Source organism: Oncorhynchus keta, chromosome 14 (assembly GCF_023373465.1).
Source record: "Oncorhynchus keta strain PuntledgeMale-10-30-2019 chromosome 14, Oket_V2, whole genome shotgun sequence".
In the NCBI taxonomy this organism is placed as follows: domain Eukaryota; kingdom Metazoa; phylum Chordata; class Actinopteri; order Salmoniformes; family Salmonidae; genus Oncorhynchus; species Oncorhynchus keta.
Genome location: NC_068434.1, coordinates 66,770,775 through 66,792,095, shown reverse-complemented (window position 1 = coordinate 66,792,095; position 21,321 = coordinate 66,770,775). Strand labels below are relative to the sequence as shown.

At 41.2% G+C, this 21,321-nt stretch overlaps 1 protein-coding gene across 6 annotated transcripts in view; it reads right to left on the bottom strand.

The window, feature by feature from the left end:
- LOC118393824 (AT-rich interactive domain-containing protein 3B-like) overlaps window positions 1-21,321 on the bottom strand; it is a 74,014-nt gene that overhangs the window by 21,414 nt on the left and 31,279 nt on the right. For all 6 annotated transcript variants that reach the window (XR_004827622.2, XM_035786937.2, XM_035786938.2 and 3 more), the window contains exons 3-4: window positions 16,291-16,368; window positions 15,909-15,981 (exon numbers count right to left, since the gene is read on the bottom strand). Coding sequence is in view for 5 of the 6 variants with exons in the window: in XM_035786937.2 (XP_035642830.2) it covers window positions 15,909-15,981; window positions 16,291-16,368 (151 nt within the window). In the remaining variant the exon portion in view is untranslated. The remainder of the gene's footprint in view (window positions 1-15,908; window positions 15,982-16,290; window positions 16,369-21,321) is intronic.

Sequence of the window (21,321 nt, the reverse complement as noted above, 5' to 3'; positions counted from 1 at the left end):
GGCCCCTTAATCCAGCTCCTCCCCCCACCGCCTGCCCTGCACACTAACCTCGGCCCCTATCCCCCATGGTCTTATCAGGTTTCAGTGGCTGTAACTGTAGCACAATAAACAGAGGGAAAAGGGGGTGATGAGAGGAGTGGGGGAGGGAGGAGGACAGAGAGAGGGATTTTTCAGTACCATCACATTTCTATTCTGGCCCCAGTCACTGTTCTTTACAGCCATGTTTCACACTTCTCATAAGGAACTGAATCTGTGAACTAGTCATCTATATAACATCTTGCTACACTCAAGGTTGCTACACTCATGGTTGAGTTAGTAGTGTAGTGAAACCAGAATGAAATTCAAATACATGGTTTCTAAATCAGTGCACCATATGAGTATCCTGACGTTTTACCACCTCTCAGACCAGCGGGGGAGGTTAGATTCAACAGGTTTGGATTCAGTTGGAAACCATTTTGCTCACACAACACCTACTATAATAGTATGGACAGATGTGCTCATACGACAGAGTGTGCAAAACTCTCAGGCAAGTCATTTCCAGAAACTGTTAAATGAAAATAAAGCCCTATTAAACAGGCCACAGAATGTTCCCATTGTAGCTCTGCCATAGTGTGTGTACGTACAGCACAGCGAGCCTCCCTGTCCTGTATGGGGGGGGTAGCCCTGTAGTGTGAGTGCTAGCCCTGCTCAGTGGTAATAAAATGCATACATGGATCCCCAAGAGCCCATTCATGGTGTAATTGTAGAGGACAGAGCACTCAGTCTCTGGGTTACTGTTAGGGAAATCCTCACGTCCCCCGCTGGGCATCTACTGTTCCCACGCCACTACACTACGCAGCGCTGGCCACCAAGCCAATGTGGCCGGCCCTCAGTAAACACAGCTGACTGACCGACAACCTGGTAACATTAAGGCGCTTAGGGCACAACTACTGCACGCCTCGAGATTCAGTCACTGGCCAATAGGCCTGGCTGTGCTGAGCTACTGTAGTTCAAAGAGAAGCCTGCCTCCAACAAATCCAAATCAATTCAGGAGGTTATTAGTCACATGCACAGGGTCGCAGATGTAATTGTAGGCTACAGTGAAATTCTTAAGCAAACAATACGGGTTAAAATGAAGTTAATGAAACAAAATAATAAGTAAAATAATAGAATATAAAAAGATCACAAGGCAGCAGGGTTGTGTATGTGTGCCATTCAGAGGGCGAATAGGCACAACTAAAGATTTAAGTGCCTTTGAACAGAGTATGGTAGTAGGTACCAGACGCACCGGTTTGTGTCAAGAACTACAACGCTGCTGGATTTTTCACACTCCACAGTTTCCCAGGGGGGGTGCAACTCAATATCAGGAAGGTGATCCTAATATTTGGTATACTCTGTGTATATTTACAACTAGTTTTAAATTCTATACAGATGCTGCCAAGTGCGTAAACAAGGATACTTGTCCATAGAGTGATGAGTGAGTAAGAAGAATACATGTCCATTGGGGGGTGGAGCAAGTAGCTGACTAGTGGTGGCTATTCACTACTTTTGACCTGTGCCCTGGTTAAAAGTTGTGCAATAGTTTCTGGGAGAGAAACTATTGACCAGTCTGTCAGTTTTAGCCATGATGCAAAACAACCATCAGCTCAGTTTCTCCCCCTCTCTCCAGTCCAGTCCTGACTGTTCTGGTTAAATGGCACGGACAAGGCCAGCTTACAGCATTACAATCTAAATCTTTACTACGGAGGATTTTCCCATAAACTTAGCTAGTTCTTACTCCAATAGCCAAACAAACCCCCAGCACCAGGTTTCTTGACACATCAACTTACTACAGTAAACTCAACACTACACCATGTTTGGGCGGTATACAGTCGTGCCAAAATATTTTTCAAATAACTCACAATTTTCCCTAAAAATAAGTTTAAATTGAACAAAGTATTTGGTCTCCACAATTCTTTACTTCCCTTTTAATATTACAGAACCTTTGTTTTTGATTAAGAACTTAATATATTAATTTAAAACAGAAAATAAACAAACAAATGGCATTGACAAAATTATTGACACCCACCTTAATATTTGGTAGCACAGCCTTTGGTCAAAATAACAGCAAACAAGTAACCATCGATGAGCTTTCTGCACCTCTGTACTGGCAGTTTGGCCCACTCCTCTTGTGCAAACTGCTCCAGTTCTCCCAGATTAGAAGGGTGCCTTCTCATAACTGCTATTTTCAGATCTCTCCACAAGTTTTCAATGGGATTTAGATCTGGGCTCATTGCTGGCCACTTCAGAACAGTCCAGCGTTTTGTCTTGAACCATTCCTGGGTGCTTATTGAAGTGTGTTTGGGGTCATTGTCCTGCTGGAAGACCATGACTTTGGACAGAGACCAAGCTTTCTGACACTAGGTCTGACATTGCGCTCCAAAATACCTTGGTATTGACTTGATTTCATGATGCCATGCACACGCTCAAGGCAACCAGTGCCAGGGGCAGCGAAGCAGCCCCAAAACATCACTAAACCTCCATGTTTGACTGTAGGGAAAGTGTTACTTTCTTTGAAAGCTTAATTTTGTTTTCTGTAAACATAGGGATGTGTGCTTTACCAAACATCTTTAATTTAGTCTCATCTGTCCACAGGACATTCTCCCAGAAGAATTTTGGCATGTTCAGGTGTTTTCTGACAAATTAGTCAGGCTAGGATAGGGGTCCTCCTGGGTCTCCTGCCATATAACCCCCTTTCATTGAGTTGGCTACGGATGGTGTGAGTTGAAGCTGTCGTACCTTGTGTCTGAAGGTCAGCTTGAATCTGTGTGGCAGTTGACCGAGGTGCTTTCTCCACCATTAGAATAATCCTTCGCTGCAATCTTCCATCAAGTTGTCTCTTGCGGCCATGTCCAGTGAGGTTGGTTGGCTACAGTGGCGTGGGCCTAAAACGTCTTGATAACATCACATACGGTGGAAACAGAAACATCAAGGTCTCTGGAGATTGTCTATGCTTGGCTATAATCTTGTGTCTGACCTCTTCAGATAATTATCTGGTTTTCTTTCTTTTGTCCATGCTCATTGCAGTACACACAGGGACACAAAACAGGAGAATGAGTCCTTTTCTCTACTAAAACTGGTTGAATATGTGATTTTTATACTGCAGCCACCTTCAACTAACCACAGGTGAGTTCAATTCCAACGTAAATGACATTAATTATTTACTTCTAGAAGGTGCCAATAATATTGTCCGGGACAGTTTATGATTTCTTTGTGGAATTAGCTAAGATTTAGTAAATTATTCCAAATTTTTGGATTTCTTCAGCTGCACACCAAAGACATTTGGGGTCACTTAGAAATGTCCTTGTTTTCCATGAAAACATACATGAAATGAGTTGGAAAATGAATAGGAAGTATAGTCAAGACGTTGACAAAGTTATAAATATATATTTTTTAAATTGAAATAAGTGTCCTTCAAACTCAGATCAGGTGACTGTGCTGGCCACTCCATTATAAACAGAATACCAGCTGACTGCTTCTTCCCTAAATAGTTATTGCATAATTTAGAGCTGTGCTTTGGGTCATTGTCCTGTTGTAGGAGGAAATTGGAACCAATTAAGCGCTGTCCACGGGGTATGGCATGGCGTTGCAAAATGGAGTGATAGCCTTCCTTCAAAATCCCTTTTACCCTGAACAAATCTCCCACTTTACCACCACCAAAGCACCCCCAGACCATCACATTGCCTCCACCATGCTTGACAGATGGCATCAAGCACTCCTCCAGCATCTTTTCATTTTTTTCTGCGTCTCACGAATGTTGTTCTTTGTGATCCAAACACCTCAAACTTAGATTTGTCTGTCCATAACTTTTCTCCAATCTTCCTCTGTCCAGTGTCTGTGTTCTTTTGTCTATCTTAATGTTTTATTTTTATTTGCCAGTTTGAGATAAGGCTTTTTCTTTGCAACTCTGCCTAGAAGGCCAGCATCCCAGTCACCGCTTCACTGTTGACGTTGAGACTGGTCTTTTGCGGGTACTATTTAAGAAGCATGTTTCTCAAACTAGACACTAATGTATTTGTCCTCTTGCTCAGTTGTGCACCGGGGCCTCCCACTCCTCTTTCCATTCTGGTTAGTGCCAGTTTGCGCTGTTCTGTGATGGGAGTAGTACACAGTACTATACAAGATCTTCAGTTTCTTGGCAATTTCTCGCATGGAATAGCCTTCATTTCCCAGAACAAGAATAGACTGACGAGTTTCAAAAGAAAGTTCTTTGTTTCTGGCCATTTTGAGCCTGTAATCGAACCCACAAATGCTGATGTTCCAGATACTCAACTAGACTAAAGGTGGACAGTTTTATTGCTTCTTTAATCAGAACAGTTTTCAGCTGTGCTAACATAATTGCAAAAGGGTTTTCTAATAAATTTCTGATCAATTAGCCTTTTAAAATTATAAACTTGGATTAGCTAACACAACGTGCCATTGGAACACAGGCGTGATGGTTGCTGATAATGGGCCTCTGTACGCCCATGTAGATATTCCATTAAAAAATCTGCCATTTCCAGCTACAATTTACAACATTAACAATGTCTTCACTGCATTTCTGATCAATTTGATGGTATTTTAATGGATAAAAAAAATTAAAAAACATTTCTAAGTGACCCCAAACTTATGAACGGTAGTGTATGTCCCCATTACGAATAAAACTTAATCAAAACCTATTTCTTTCACTTACTTGCTGTGCTGTTTCGTTGTTCATTTGTTCAGTCGTTTCATTCTCAATCAGAATTTCTATGGAATGCCGTTTGGGTCTTTGCATGTCAAAAAAGGTACACATTAAATAACACTATTTGACGTATCAAATAAGCTTGATGACCAATCATGACCTGAATATGACTGCATGTCACAATTTAACGCTTTCATAATTTCTTTACGTAGTTATTACATATTGATTACACAAACACTCGTTTTTCATATGTCACAACGATTCATTGATACGTATGCTATGATGCTGGTAAAGCTGTCTCACGCACCTACAGTGCTGGTCATTAAAAAAAAGCTAGCTAGCGCATGGATGCAAACAATGTTCTTCCCCAAAAATAGTAAAACGACAATCTGTTTCAGTAGCTATAGTTAGCTAGTTATTATGCCATTATTTAATAGATCATGCTATACGAGGTTGGAATGTTATATAAAATCAACAAAAGACAATTTGTTTATTTGACAAAAATCTGTTGAAATCACACTTTAGAATTGCATTGGGGGCATACATATTTCACTGTACAGCCTTACCTATGGATTGTGGATCGATGACATGGGGTATCAGTTTACTCAAAAACAACCAGAGAACATTAGCATTGTAGCTCTTATTGCGGGACTCTGAAGCAACTGTGAATTGAGCCACATTTATTGTCAACCTATGTGTATTGAACACTATTCCAGAGGAAAAACAATACTGTGTGGATGGTTTGGAGTCTGATAACTCAGAGGATGACGTTGGAAAAAATTATATTGGGTATTGAGTATACTGTTACCCCATTTCATTGATCCCCAAACCTTAGGTAAAGCTTACAGTGCAATATGAATGTCAATACACACAATAGGCTGACCGGGGAGGTGATTTCACACAGTCACAGTCCCGCGATAAGAGCTACAACGCTAATATTTCCGTAAACCCTTCACTGTTGTGTTCTGTGGGTGTCACAGAGTAGACTGATACCACATTTCATTGCTTCACACTCCAACTTTGTTTAACATTATCTAGTCTAAATATGGCACGATTCCACCAATAGCAACCTTCTGCATCACGTTCAAAAAGGGACTTTTATATTGAAAGCAAACCGCTAATACTTATTGTGGCTAGCTTCACAACGTATACCCTGGTCAGGTCGAGCCTCACTAGGCAGATGAAGCTAGCTGCCTGCTTATAACGTTAGCTTTGGGCAACAGGGTTATGTAGCTGGCTAGCTATTTATTTTCATGAACTGTTCAATTTCAATAGGGGAACAACAATACTTACTTACAAGGATTCCTAAATCATTGCAAAGAATAGTGAAAATGACTGCAGTTTCTACTGGTCATTGTTTTCACGGTGGTTGTATTGGTGCCATCTAGGTACCAAGCTAAAGCTAGCTAGCTACCCTAGAAGTTGCGGTTGAACAAATAATGCTTTATTACCAACGCGGAATTGTAAACACATCGTTTGTGGCCGGTGTTTGTAGACTTTTTTGTACAGCTTTGACAGTGCTACAGATAGTAGTGGTGGCGCTTGGCTTGCACGTACAAATTCAGAACACACAACACTGTATACTAGAAGTGTGTTATTTGAAGTGTCAAATTAAAAGCTTATTTAACACGTCAAATAGTGTTATTGTCAAATAGTGTTATTTGACATCTATCTTTTTTTGATACGCAGAGACCCAAACGGTGTTCCATAGTATGTCGTGAAGCAAATAGCAATGACGCTATTACTGTGCAACTCCGGTAGGGAAACATCTGAATAATAGTGCACTTGGTAACTGGTGCTCGATCAGTTGTGAAAGCCAACATCAACAATGACAGAGAATGGTTGATTGTCAAGGGCAATGAATTCCATTATCTTGGCATTAATGAATTCCATTATCTTGGCATTAATGAATTCCATTATCTTGGCATTAATGGATTTCGCCTTTGAGTTGTCTCGCTGAAATGTTCTTAATCTTTCAAATGACTGCTTGACTTGTTGACTGCTCGATCCACACAGCAGACATTGTGGGTTAGGAATGCTGTGTTGCACGTGTAGTGCAAATTTTATGTGGCGTCATTACATCATGTACCTACGTTATATAGGCACATCAGCTTTAACATCGGTTTTGCACATCGGCGTTAAACTAGACTTTCGGCTAATACCGATGTTGGCATTTTTAGCTAATATCAGCCTATTCCAATATGTTCACCGATATATTGTGCATCCCCAATTTTGGCCACGACTACCATTTATACCGTACCAAATCAAATCACATTTTATGTCACATGCACCTTACCATGAAATGTTTACTTACAAGCCCTTGACCAACAATACAGTTTAGAAAATAGAGTTAAGAAAATATTTACTAAATAAACTAAAGTAAAAAATCAAATAAATTGTAACAAAATAATAAATGAGGCTATATGCAGTAGGTTCCGGTACAGAGTCAATGTGCGGGGGTACAGGTTAGTTGAGGTAATTTGTACATGTAGCTAGGGGTAAAGTGACTACATTTAACATTTAACATTTAAGTCATTTAGCAGACGCTCTTATCCAGAGCGACTTATGCATAGATAATAAACAGCGAGTAGCAGCAGTGTAAAAACAAGGTGGGGGGTGGAGTCTATGCAAATAGTCTGGGTGGCCATTTGATTAATTGTTCAGCAGTCTCATGGCTTGAGGGTAGAAGCTGTTAAAGGAGCCTTTTGGACCTAGACATGGCGCTCCGGTACCACTTGAGAACAGAGAACTGTCTATGACTTGAGTGACGGGAGTCTGGCAATTTTTTGGGACTTCCTCTGACACAATATACTAGGGTATTGCATAATACTGACGGTATCATTTTCAATACAATTTTAGGGAGTTAGGGGCACAGCTGCGGGGGTGCATGCTCTGGGCTCCAGCTTTTCATTTGGTTTGCTAGCGAAGTAGCTAGATGTCAAGATCAAGCTTCTTAGTTACAGCAAAGACATTAAACACTTGTCTTAACCCCACTCTCTCTCTCAGTCCCGTGATTGCCTCAACAGAAGTCTCTCACACTTGCTCTGTCCATCAGACCTAGGCACCATTAATCATCTCAAGTGGACAGCGCTGACAGGCATTTGGCTGCTTTGCACTTGGGTTTTTTCTTCATAAAGTGCCCTTTTCTCCTACAGTCTCCCTTACCCCCTCCCTCCTAGCCCCCATCCCATCTCAGAGCAGGAGGTGAGGGAAGGCTGTCAAATCAAAACAAACAATCACCCATCTGCTTAAATTGAAGCCTTTAAGGTGGTTAGTAGCAACACAACAGTGTCAAAGTTTTTCTCCTTGTTCTCAATGGGGGCAAGAAAACAAGAAGTGAAATGGATATGATAAACAATAAGGCTACAGGAAAACACAGCAGCTAAACACTCCTGAGTCCTCAGCCACCAATTGAAGAGGAAACGCTGCTGCTGCTACTCTAATGTGGGGTGCATCAATGGGCCTCTTCACAGGCCCATTGGGTGCAAGACAGCTGGTGAAATTCCTCAACAATTAACACACAGACAAAACATGCCTGTTTTTAGGCACACAAGGCCAAATGGGATTCTCTCGCAAGTTTCCTTTCAGTTATTTCCCACGGACTTGGGGGGGGGGGGCATGAAGTGGGTAATTTCTTTCTTTCTTTTCCAACTACCATTGTTTGATCAGCTGTCCAAATATACTCAATATCTAAAGAGTGTTTTCTCCTACCTCAAAACACAGTAGTATAATTAGAAGACATTTTGACACTCAAAGAACTGAAAATGAAATGCAGTATCCAGGTATAAAATCTGTATTTTCATTTGATGGTGCAGCAGAAGCCACAAAAACAAAACAAAAATGGAGTACAGTGCCTCCAATTGATCCATAACAGGGAGAGAGAGATCACCGGCGGGCGAAGCAAGCGGCTGAGGGCTGCATCTCACGGTAGTCCTGGGGTAGCCCTGTTCTCACAGCCGAGTGGGAAGACAGCCAAGCAATTTGTTCTCCATGATTAAGGCCCCGATTTAGGAGACAGCGGAGGTCAGCCAAGTGCCGCTTATTGAAGTAGAAAAAGGAGGTTCTTTCTCTCTCAAGCCACAAAAGAGGTATTGACAGGGTAGCTAGGTAGGTGAAATTATTTGCTGCACCATGGCAATGACGGGATAGAGAACATCTCAGCTAAAAGCATTGACCTTCCAGAATGATCCTGTGATATCATCAATAAAGAAGCCTTGGGGTAATCACTCTCTCAGTGCATCTTATTGGAAACAACACAGCTACAAGTCAGGACTCACCCATCACCACTCACAATTATCTTGAATTACTTTTTAATAACTTCTTTGACTCATCACATACGCTGCCGCTACTGTTTACTGTCCGTACCTTTATTCGTAGTGATATGTACAGTACCAGTCAAAAGTTTGGATAAACCTATTCATTCAAGGGTTAATCTTTATTCTTACTATTTTCTACATTGTAGAATAATAGTGAAAACATCAAAACTATGGAATCAGGTAGTAACCAAAAAAGTGTTAAACAAATATATTTGAGATTTGAGATTCTTCAAAGTAGCCACCCTTAGTCTTGATGACAACTTAGCTCACTCTTGGGATTCTCTCAATCAGCTTCATGAGGAATGTTTTTCCAGCAGTCTTTAAGGAGTTCCCACATATGCTGAGCACTTATTAGCTGCTTTTACTTCACTCTGCGGTCCAACTCATCCCAAACCATCTCAATTGGGTTGAGGTCATCTGATGCAGCACTCCATCACTCTCCATCTTTGTCAAATAGCCCTTACACAGTCTGGAGTTGTGCTTGGAGTCATTGTCCTGTTGAAAAACAAATGGTAGCCCAACTAAACACAAACCAGATGGAATGAAGTATTGCTGCAGAATGCTGTGGTAGCCATGCTGGTTACGTTTGCAATGAATTCTAAATATAATCACTGAGTGTCACCAGCAAAGCATCCCCACACCATCACACCTCCTCCTCCATGCTTCACGGTGGGAACCACACATGCTGAGATAATCCGTTCACTTACTCTGCGTCTCACAAAGACACGGCGGTTGGAACCAAAAATCTAACATTTGGACTCGGAGCAAAGGACAGATTCCCACTGGTCTAATGTCCATTGCTCATGTTTCTTGGCCAAAGCAAGTCTCTTCTTATTGGTGTCCTTTAGTAGTGGTTTCTTTGCAGCATTTTGACCATGAAGACCTGATTCAAGCAGTCTCCTCTGAAAAGTTGATGTTGAGATGTTACTTGAACTATGTGAAGCATTTATTGGCTCCAATCTGAGATGCAGTTAACTGTAATGAAGTTATAATCTGCAGCAGAGGTAACTCTGGGTCTTCCTTTCTTGTGGCAGTCCTCATGAGAGCCAGTTTGATCATAGCGCTTGATGGTTTTTTCGACGGCACTTGAATAAACTGTCAAAGTTCTTGACATTTTCCGGATTGACGGACCTTCACGTCTTAAAGTGATGATGGACTGTCGTTTCTCTTTACTTATTTGAGCTGTTCTTGCCATAATATGGACTTGGTCTTTTACCCAATAGGGCTGCCTTCTGTATACCACAACAACTGATTGGCTCAAACACATTAAGGAGGAAAGAAATTCCACAAATGAACTTTTAACAAGGCACACCTATTAATCAAAATGCATTCCAGGTGACGACCTCATGAAGCTGATTGAGAGAATGCCAAGAGTGTGCAAAGCTGCCATCAAGGCAAAGGGTGGCTACTTTGAAGAATCTCAAATATATTTTGATTTGTTAAACACTTTTTTGGTGACTACATGATTCCATATGTGCTATTTCATAGTTTTGATGTCTTCACTATTATTTTACAACAACAAAAATAGTAAAAATAAAGAAAGAAAATCCCTTGAATGAGTAGGTGTATCCAAACTGTTGACTGGTACTGTACACCTTTAGCTACCTCAATTACCTTGTACCCTTGCATATCGACTCGGTACTGGTAACACTTGTATATAGCCAAATGAGTTACTTGTTGTATATCTATTGTTACTTCTATTATTTCTCAATTTCTTTCTCACTGCATTGGGCCTGTAAGTAAGCATTTCACTGTTCATAAACAACAGGTGTGGATTAAGCATGTGAAGAAACACATTTTGAAACTCATCCTGGCACCGTGTTCTGAACAAAATGATGCACCATGAATGAAACCAGATTGAACTTGACTGGTTGAAAACAACACACTTGCAGTATGAGCGGATAAAACAGGAATCCACAAAAAACAACTGATTAAGTCATCATCATCATCATCAATCAGGCGTTTCAGTCGGCTTGATGAAGATTGCGATCTGCCCAACACAGTACAAGGGTCAGCCTTTCACTCCCCACTGTCAGAGCAGTGACATGCTAACTGGCCAATGACAGATCCTCTCCCTCTCTAACTAATACATCATCCCCCAACAAGACATCTAAAAACACACGTGCCAGGCCAGGCCGGCCAAGCCCAGGGAGGGGAGTCACTAGCTACCTCTGATTTCACTGGCTGTGTGAGGACACACATAAGGCTCTCTCTACAGGCACTCATTTGACTGTCTTAGGGTCGGAGTCGATGGCATCCGCCGTGGCAATGTTTTGACAGCATCTTAGCACGTGCGCACACACACACACACACACACAAACATTTTACATTTGGCTCTATACTCCAGCATTTTGGATTTGAGATCAAATGTTTCATACAGTAGGGAGAACAAGTATTTGATACTGTCGATTTTGCAGGTTTTCCTACTTACAAAGCATGTAGAGGTCTGTAATTTTTATCATAGGTACACTTCAACTGTGAGAGACGGAATCTACAACAAAAATACAGAAAATCACATTGTATGATTTTTAACTAATTAATTTGCATTTTATTGCATGACATAAGTATTTGATACATCAGAAAAGCAGAAATTAATATTTGGTACAGAAACCTTTGTTTGCAATTACAGAGATCATACGTTTCCTGTCGTTCTTGACCAGGTTTGCACACACTGCAGCAGGGATTTTGGCCCACTCCTCCATACAGACCTTCTCCAGATCCTTCAGGTTTCGGGGCTGTCGCTGGGCAATACGGACTTTCAGCTCCCTCCAAAGATTTTCTATTGGGTTCTGGTCTGGAGACTGGCTAGGCCACTCCAGGACCTTGAGATGCTTCTTACGGAGCCACTCCTTACTTGCCCTGGCTGTGTGTTTTGGGTCGTTGTCATGCTGGAAGACCCAGCCACGACCCATCTTCAATTCTCTTACCGAGGGAAGGAGGTTGATGGCCAAGATCTCACGATACATGGCCCCATCCATCCTCCCCTCATTACGGTGCAGTCGTCCTGTCCCCTTTGCAGAAAAGCATCCCCAAAGAATGATGTTTCCACCTCCATACTTCACAGTTGGGATGGTGTTCTTGGGGTTGTACTCATCCTTCTTTCTCATAACACGGCAAGTGGAGTTTAGACCAAAAAGCTCTATTTTTGTCTCAGACCACAAGACCTTCTCCCATTCCTCCTCTGGATCATCCAGATGGTCATTGGCAAACTTCAGACGGGCCTGGACATGCGCTGGCTTGAGCATGGGGACCTTGCGTTCGCTGCAGGATTTGAATCCATGACGGCGTAGTGTGTTACTAATGGTTTTCTTTGGGACTGTGGTCCCAGCTCTCTTCAGGTCATTGACCAGGTCCTGCAGTGTAGTCCTGGGCTGATCCCTCACCTTCCTCATGATCATTGATGCCCCACGAGGTGAGATCTTGCATGGAGCCCCAGACCGAGGGTGATTGACTGTCATCTTGAACTTCTTCCATGTTTTAATAATTGCGCCAACAGTTGTTGCCTTATCACCAAGCTATTGTCCTGTAGCCCATCCCAGCCTTGTGCAGGTCTACAATTTTATCCCTGATGTCCTTACACAGCTCTCTGGTCTTGGCCATTGTGGTGAGGTTGGAGTCTGTTTGATTGAGTGTGTGGACAGGTGTGTCTTTTATACAGGTAATGAGTTCAAACAGGTGCATGAATGGAGAACAGGAGGGCTTCTTAAAGAAAAACTAACAGGTCTGTGAAAGACAGAATTCTTACTGGTTGGTAGGGGATCAAATACTTGTCATGCAATAAAATGCTAATTAATTACTTAAAAATCATACAATGTGATTTTCTGGATTTTTGTTTTAGATTCCGTCTCTCACAGTTGAAGTGTACCTATGATAAATTACAGACCTCTACATGCTTTGTAAGTGGCAAAACCTGCAAAATCAGCAGTGTATCAAATACTTGTTCTCCCCACTGTACGTGGTGACAGTACAGAATGTCAACTTTTATTTGAGGGCATTTTCATACAAATCCGTTTTACCGTTTAGAAACGCAAGTTCTTCATGTATCTAGTCCGGTCATTTGAGGAAGTCAAGTATTTGGACAAAATTCACTTAGTGTATTAAAGTAGTCAAAAGATAAATATTTGGGCCCACATTCCAAGTACACAATGACTACATCAAGCTGTTGACGCAGATTCATTTGCAGTATGCTTTGGTTGTGTTAGGTTTTGCCAAGTGTGTAACTTTGTGTTGCATATTATGGGTGGTCAGGGTCAATAGGTTCCAGGGTTAACAACCTTCTAGGGGCAGAATAATAAAACAAGAAATAGCTGTGAAATGTTTCTGGTGAAATTAAGGGGAAACACATCCAAAATGTTCCTGATAATTTGCTCCATATATCCCAACCACAACTGAAATACCAATAATTTCTGTATTACTATAAACTGCTGGTCTAACTAACAGTTCAGAAAGGAACCTTGACAATTTCTTGGTAGAACGACTGAGAAAGTCAGTTCCGGGGTTTGATTGAATGTTTACTACGTTGCGTACCGGCTTGTATTGAATGACATGAGACGTTCAACTTCCTTAAACAGACTAAGATAGCCTACATTTGCTCCATTTGGTGGGTGTGCCGATGTGTGGCTTGAAGCAATGAGTGACATACTTTAAGGGAAGCGGTGCATTTTGGACCCACAACAGAATCCCTCCCCGTATTTCAACTGGTCGTTCAGAACCCTTTCCGTTTAATTGAACGTTGCATTTCATGTTTTTGTACTGAACGCAGCCCTGGTGAGTTTTCTACTACACAATTCATGTAAAATGGTGACACCATTCAAATATAATTTCCCCCTGGTCCATATTATCAGACTGGTGTGTTGTTCAGTAATAAGCATTATAACCTGTAGCCCAAATTGTGCAACATAGTGGCTATAAATAAATAGGCAGAAACATGGGGATGCCCATCTGTATTTGTGCTAATCATTAGCTAGTTCAGTGCTTCCCAAACCGTTTCAGTCATGGCCCCCTTTCATCATGGGGGAACATCATATGCCCCCCTACACCCTGGAAGAATTAGTATGGTGATTAGGTTGCATAAACATGATGAGTGTTTTATCCCCACAATTCTGGCCTTCAAATTTGTTTTCTAACCATAAATAGAGAGTATAGGTTGCTGGTCAGAGTCTGAGACAAGCAGGCTGCCTCTGACTGGGGAGAGTAACAGGCTTGTTTGAGCCTACTGCCTGAGGTTCAGAGAAACAACTTTTCTCTAAATTCTGTAGCCTACTACAAATAAGTTGTTTCAAAGTTTATAATACTACCAAAGTTGTCTTTGAACTAAAAAATTAGCCCAATATTACTATTACCAATTATCACTGGTTATGAAAAATAATGCTCACACGCAAGATGCTCATCTTGTCACTTCACAATGTAAAACTTTTTCATTTGAAAATAAACCTGATATACAAGTTCTATTTGTGTTTATAAATTGACCATGTTAAATGAGAATGTTCTTCTTTATTTGTTACAAGTTAGTTAACAAACCTTTTCTCCTTACAAGCCTTGCAGGGGTATGGGGGATTCAATCATAAAATTTAGGAATTGAGTAGTACTCTATAGTGTAAAGTCACAGAAAGCCAGTAGCTACAGTGGGAAAATCATTTCCAAACCATTAAATTCATTATGGTACAGTGCCTTGAGAAAGTATTCACCCAGCCACTACAAAAAGATACAGGCTCCCTTCCTAACTCAGTTCTCGGACATTAAGGAAACTGCTCAGGGATTTCACCATGATGCCAATGGTGATTTTAAAACTGTTAGAGTTTAATGGCTATTATAGGAGACAACTGTGGATGGATCAACAACATTGTAATTACTCCACAATACTAACCTAAACGAAAGACTGAAAAGGAAGTAATGTTCTTTGTGCCTCAACTTTCTCACCGAACCTTTTTCACAATTATCCATAATCATAGTAGTATCCACATGAATGTGGAAACATTCTATTCTTAATCACAATAAAAGTGACTCCAAAATGGCAATACATTAGTCACCATTCAGTTCCTATTGCGCAAAATATAACCAGAAACTACAAAAACAAACTGCAAATGCATCCGAGTTTGTAGAGTCACAAGCTTGATGTAGTCATTGAGTGCAAGGAATAGGGGACCAAATACTACACTTTTGACTACTTTAATACACTTAGTGAATTTGTCGAAATACTTATGCCTTATATGAAACAATTGATCTCAAATCCAAAATGGTGGAATATAGAGCCACATAAAAAATAAAAAAATAGCTTCACTGTCCAAATACATATGGAGAGGAGTGTACCTGGCATTTGAACATGAGATAAAAGCATTCTGAAAATGTGATATGACCACAGAGAAAAAGCTATGTTTGTAAAATACTGCAATTTGCAGGTTGGCTTGAACTGAGCCCTTTATCCCTTAGCAGTTCTGTAGTCTGAGGTGGTCTCTCTCATTTGAGGGGCATATTTAGAAAGCAGACTGATTGTGGAGCCTTCCAGGCTTTGCGCTTAGTGAATTAGTCACAGCCTAAACAGGTTCTCTCAGGTCTGAGACGGTGTGTGTGTGCGTACCCGGGTCAGAGGGGACAGCAGGAGACTGATCTCACCTGACAAGCCCTCAAACACCTTTAACACAGCAAAACAGAATTCACAGTGTTCAATACTTTGTATTTTCTAGTTGACTACTATTTTCTCTGAGAAAGGGCTTGTTTCGGGTGTGTGTGTGCTTGCATGCGACTGAAAGTGGAAGAGAAACTATGGTGTTGTGAATCATACAGGCAAGACACACTCTTTGTGAGAATTTCAGTATCTCTACAAGTGAACCATAGCATATAAAAGAGGAAATGAAGGAAGTCTAAATGGAAGTAGTAGGGGAACGTTGCTTTCTAAAAGTCAGCCTTCTTACCTCGTTTCTGCATGTAGGTGAACAGGTCATCCAGGAACTCCTTTCTGTTGGGGTCACTGTCAAGCTCATACAGCTGAAGGTGAAAGCCATTGCGTTTCAGTCAGTCTTATCTTTTGATACTTTTAAATATACAACTCAAGTCCAACATGCATTTGTATTTATTGAATTGCTTCTAATCAATTGTCTAACTAAAGGAAAGTATCATCAAGCGATCACTACTAATAAATAGTAAGGGTTCATTATATAAAAATCTGACGTGTGACCTCTATGAGATGAACAACATTCTTTCTTTACTGCTAGATAGGTATTTGATGACCTGTTGTGTTCTGAGTGCTAACCAAAGCCTGGTTCAGCCATAATGTGCTCCAGACCAGATACGTACCTTAGCAAAGTCTCTGGAGGCCTCTCCTCCTCTTCCTCTTCCACTGTCATTCTCATCAGCCCAAGCAGCGCTCCCATTCTGCAGAGAGATGACAGAATGAACACTCAGTACACCCAAACATATACACATTAGGGGCTGTGGCGGTCATTCAATTTTGTCCGCCGGCTATTGTCATGCAAATGACTGCCGGTGTCACAGTAATTGACTGATAATAAATCATAAAACAAATGTAGCATTTCAAAGACTCCACACATACAAGCAGCTGATGTGCGCCTTTGGAACATCGAAATTTCAAAATGTCTCATAAATCCATTTAACCCTTTAGAACCAATAGCCGCAGTCAAAGGCCCTTCTTTAGAATTATTATAGCGGCCGCAAACTGCCTTTTTTTCCTAAAATAATATCTGTGTCTAGCTAGCTAGCCAGCCTGTTAGGCAAGAAAAGTTGTGTGTGGCGGTAAATATAGGATGCGCTCGAAGCGTCAACCTCAGCTGTCACTTTCGCTAACTAGCCATACAGACAACTAGCTAACTAGCCACCGAAATGGAGATTAGTCATTTGTGTTTATCTGTTGGGCTTAGGTCACAACTTCTCCTCCATGCTTCACGGTGGGAATCACACATGCAAAGATCATTCCTTCACCTACTCTGCGTCTCACAAAGACACAGCGGTTGGAACCAAAATCTCCCATCAGACCAAAAGGACAGATTTTAACCGGTCTAATGTCCATTGCTCGTGTTTCCTGGTCAATGCAAGTCTCCTTATTAATATTGGTGTCATTTAGTAGTGGTTTCTTTGCAGCAATTCGACCATGAAGGCCTGATTCACACAGTCTCCTCTGAACAGTTGGATGTTGAGATGTGTCTGTTACTTGAACTCTGTGAAGCATTTATTTGAGGCTGGTAAGAAGAAGGGTTGGGGTGTATGTTTCATGATTAACGACTCATGGTGTAATTGTAACAACATACAAGAACTCAAGTCCTTTTGTTCACCTGACCTAGAATTCCTCACAATCAAATGCAGACCATATTATTTCCCAAGAGAAATCTCCTCGGTTATCGCCACAGCCGTGTATATCCCCCCGCAAGCGGATACCAAGACGACCATCAAGGAACTTCACTGGACTTTACGCAAACTGGAAACCATATATCCTGAGGCTGCATTTATTGTAGCTGGGGATTTGAACAAAACTAATTTGAGAACAAGACTGCCTAAATTCAATCAGCATATCGATTGCAGTACACGAGCAGGTAACACACTCGACCACTGCAACTCTAACTTCAGCGATGCATACAATGCCCTCCACAACGCATCACTGGGGGCAAACTACCTGCCCTCCAAGGACACCTACAACACCCGATGTCACAGGAAGGCAAAAAAAGATAATCAAGGACAATAACCACCCGAGCCACTACCTTGCTCAACCCGCTTCCATTCAGGAGGAGAGGTCAGTACAGGTGCATCACAGCTAGGACAGAGAGATTAAAAAACAGCTTCTATCTCAAGGCCATCAGATTGTTAAAATAGCCATCACAAACACAGAGAGACGGCTGCCTACCTACAGACTTGATATCATTGGCCACTTTAATAAATATAACATTTGTCACTTTGATAATGCCACTAATAATGTTTACATATCTTGCATTAGTCATCTCATATGTATATACTGCATGCTTCATTATCTTTTCTTACCATCTATTGCATCTTAGCCGCTCTGTCGGTCACTACTGATCTATATATTTTATACTTATATATTCTCATCCCATTCCTTTACTAGATTGTGTGTATTAGGTTTTGTTGTGGAATTGTCAGATATTACCTGTTAGATACTGCTGCACTGTTGGATCTAGAAGCATAAGCATTTAGCTACACTCACACATGGTTAGCAGATGTTATTGCATGTGACCAATACAATTTGAATATTGTTCTCTGGTCACATTTATGATTATTTAAAAAAATTGTTATATGTAAATTATAAGTATAATATATTAATTATACTTGGTACATTGAGTGAGTCATTTACTAGAATTTAAATACTCTAGAGTTGGTTGTGTTGAGTTTTTTTTATAGTGATTGTACATAACGGAAGACAAAATGAGTGTTACTCCTATTGACATGAATCTGCTCTTCAAAACTACGTTAACTTCTAATTGTCATTTGTTCTTTATTTTAGAGCAGTGTGCTTGAAATGTGTGAGAAAATTTGCTTTATCTTGAAAATTATCAGTAATCTACAGCAGCATTATAGAATTCTATTGGGGTCTAAAGGGTTATTATAAACTGGGTGGTTTGAGCCCTGAATGCTGATTGGCTGACAGACGTGATATCACATTGTATAGCTCGGGTATGACAAAACATTTGTTTTTATTGCTTTAAATTAGGTTGGTAACCAGTTTATAACAGCAATAAGGCAGCTTGGGAGTTTGTGGCATATGGCCAATATACCATGGCTAAGGGCTGTAACCAAGCACACCACGTTGCATCGCGCTTAAGAACAGCCCGTAGTGGTGGAATATTGGCCATACACCACACCCCCTAGGGCCATATTGCTTAAATATACACCCTCACAATAAACCCTTTTTTAAATTGTAGGCAGGTGTAAAGAAACATATGAAGAAAATGTATTTCAGAAGAACCGAATATGAGTCGGCCTACTGTATGTTGTTATCTGGCTATGCACCATGCTATAGGCTAGTTCATTTAGCTGACAAGATATGCTTATAAGCCAAGTGCCATTATTTTATTGTAAGAATAATATAATTAAACTTAGCAGAATGAAATAGAAAATATATGTTTCCCATTCCGAAGCGAGTGCGCCTATTTCAGAGGCTAGATTTAGTGTTATTTGGCAAATTTAGTTGTGAATGATAAACATTACAACGTCTTATAAAACAAAATATAAACTCAGCAAAAAAAGAAATATCCCTTTTTCAGGGTCCTGTCTTTCAAAGATATTTGGATTTTTACTAAATAACTTCATTGTAAATGGTTTAAACACTGTTTCCCATGCTTGTTCAATGACCCATAAACAATTAATGAACAGGCACCTGTGGAACGGTCGTTAAGACACTAACAGCTTACAGACGGTAGGCAATTAAGGTCACAGCTATGAAAACTTAGGACACTAAAGAGGCCTTTCTACTGACTCTGAAAAACACCAAAAGAAAGATGCCCAGGGTCCCTGATCATCTTTGTGACCAGGCCTTAGGCATGCTGCAAGGAGGCAAGAGGACTGCAGATGTGGCCATGGCAATAAATTGCAATGTCCGTACTGTGAGACGCCTAAGACAGTGCTACAGGGAGAGAGGACGGACAGCTGATCGTCCTCGCAGTGGCAGAACACGTGTAACAACACCTGCACATCCGAACATCACACCTGCAAGACAGGTACAGGATGGCAACAACAACTGCCTGTGTTACACCAGGGACGCACAATCCCTCCATCAGTGCTCAGACTGTGCGCAATAGGCTGAGAGAGGCTGGACTGAGGGCATGTAAGCCTGTTGTAAGGCAGGTCCTCACCAAACATCACCGGCAACAACGTCACCTACGGGCACAAACCCACTGTCGTTGGAGCAGACAGGACTGGCAAAAAGTACTCTTCACGGACATCCTCCTCCCTCATGTGGTACCCTTCCTGCAGGCTCATCCTGACATGACCCTCCAGCATGACAATGCCACCAGCCATACTGCTCGTTCTGCGCGTGATTTCCTGCAAGACAGGCATTTCAGTGTTCTGCCATGGCCAGCGAAGAGCCCGGATCTCAATCCCGATTGAGCACGTCTGGGACCTGTTGGATCGTAGGGTGAGCGCTAGGGCCATTCCCCCCAGCAATGTCCGGTAACTTGCAGGTGCCTTACTGGAAGAGTGGGATAACATCTCACAGCAAGAACTGCCAAATCTGGTGCAGTCCATGAGGAGGAGATGCACTGCAGTACTTAATGCAGCTGATGGCTACACATGTCTGTGGAACTTGTTCAGTTTGTCTCAGTTGTTTAATCTTGTTACTTTCATACTAATATTTACACATGTTAAGTTGCTGAAAATAAAAACGCTGTTGACAGTGAGTACGTTTCTTTTTTGCTGAGTTTATAATGGGCTGAGTGATGCAACTATAGGCTATTTGAAAAAGTTGCAAAATAATATTGCATCTGTTATTTGCCTCAGGCTGCACACCCTGTTCTCTCATCAAGTAATCATATTTTAACCCATCCGACTATTCACAAATGTAATCTCTTCTTCACTAATATGTCAAATGTGTTTTTACTTAGAATGGCCCATTATCAAATGGGTAGGAACAGGGGCAAATAGCAGGTTGTCCAGAAGCACTCGGATTGTGAATGGAGGCTGCTTTCCCGCGGTTTAAATCATTCCCGGGTAGACTACTTCAGTTTTATGGCCAAGCAGCTGAGAAATAAATATAGTAGCAGCTGAGATCCTCCACCTTTTAGTGGAAACCATCAAAACTATGCTTTCACACAGGATTGCATATAGAAATGTCTGGGATTATAAGAATACTTATTTCACACAGGTGATATTCCACCCAAACTCTTCATGCCGTGGTCTCTCCCAACCATGTTCCTGCAGCTACCCAGTGCCTCATTTAGGAAACAAAGTGGAATCGGTTCGGGAACATCAATAGTAAGTAACATGTTGTTTTTACAATGAAACATATTTAAATAAACTGTTGCCAGCTCCCATCTCTGCACGATTGAGAAAGGAATGAAGAAGAGAGAGGATGGAAACGCATGGTCGTGAGATATTTTGAAGCTAAAAGGTAGTGTCAGCATATTCTTTATGAAAATATTTAAAAAATGATTACTAGGCTATTTAAAATAAAACACAAAGTCACTATAATTGTAGGCAAACTCTGTAAGCTGTCCTGCACAAATCAGTGAACCAACAGCATCACCTAGGCCTATACGTTCTCTCCCTGACTCATGGATAGAAAGTTTGGAGCATTTCATAATGCTTGGTTCACTCCAGACCTGACTGCCCTCGACCAGCACAAAAACATCCTGTGGTAGACTG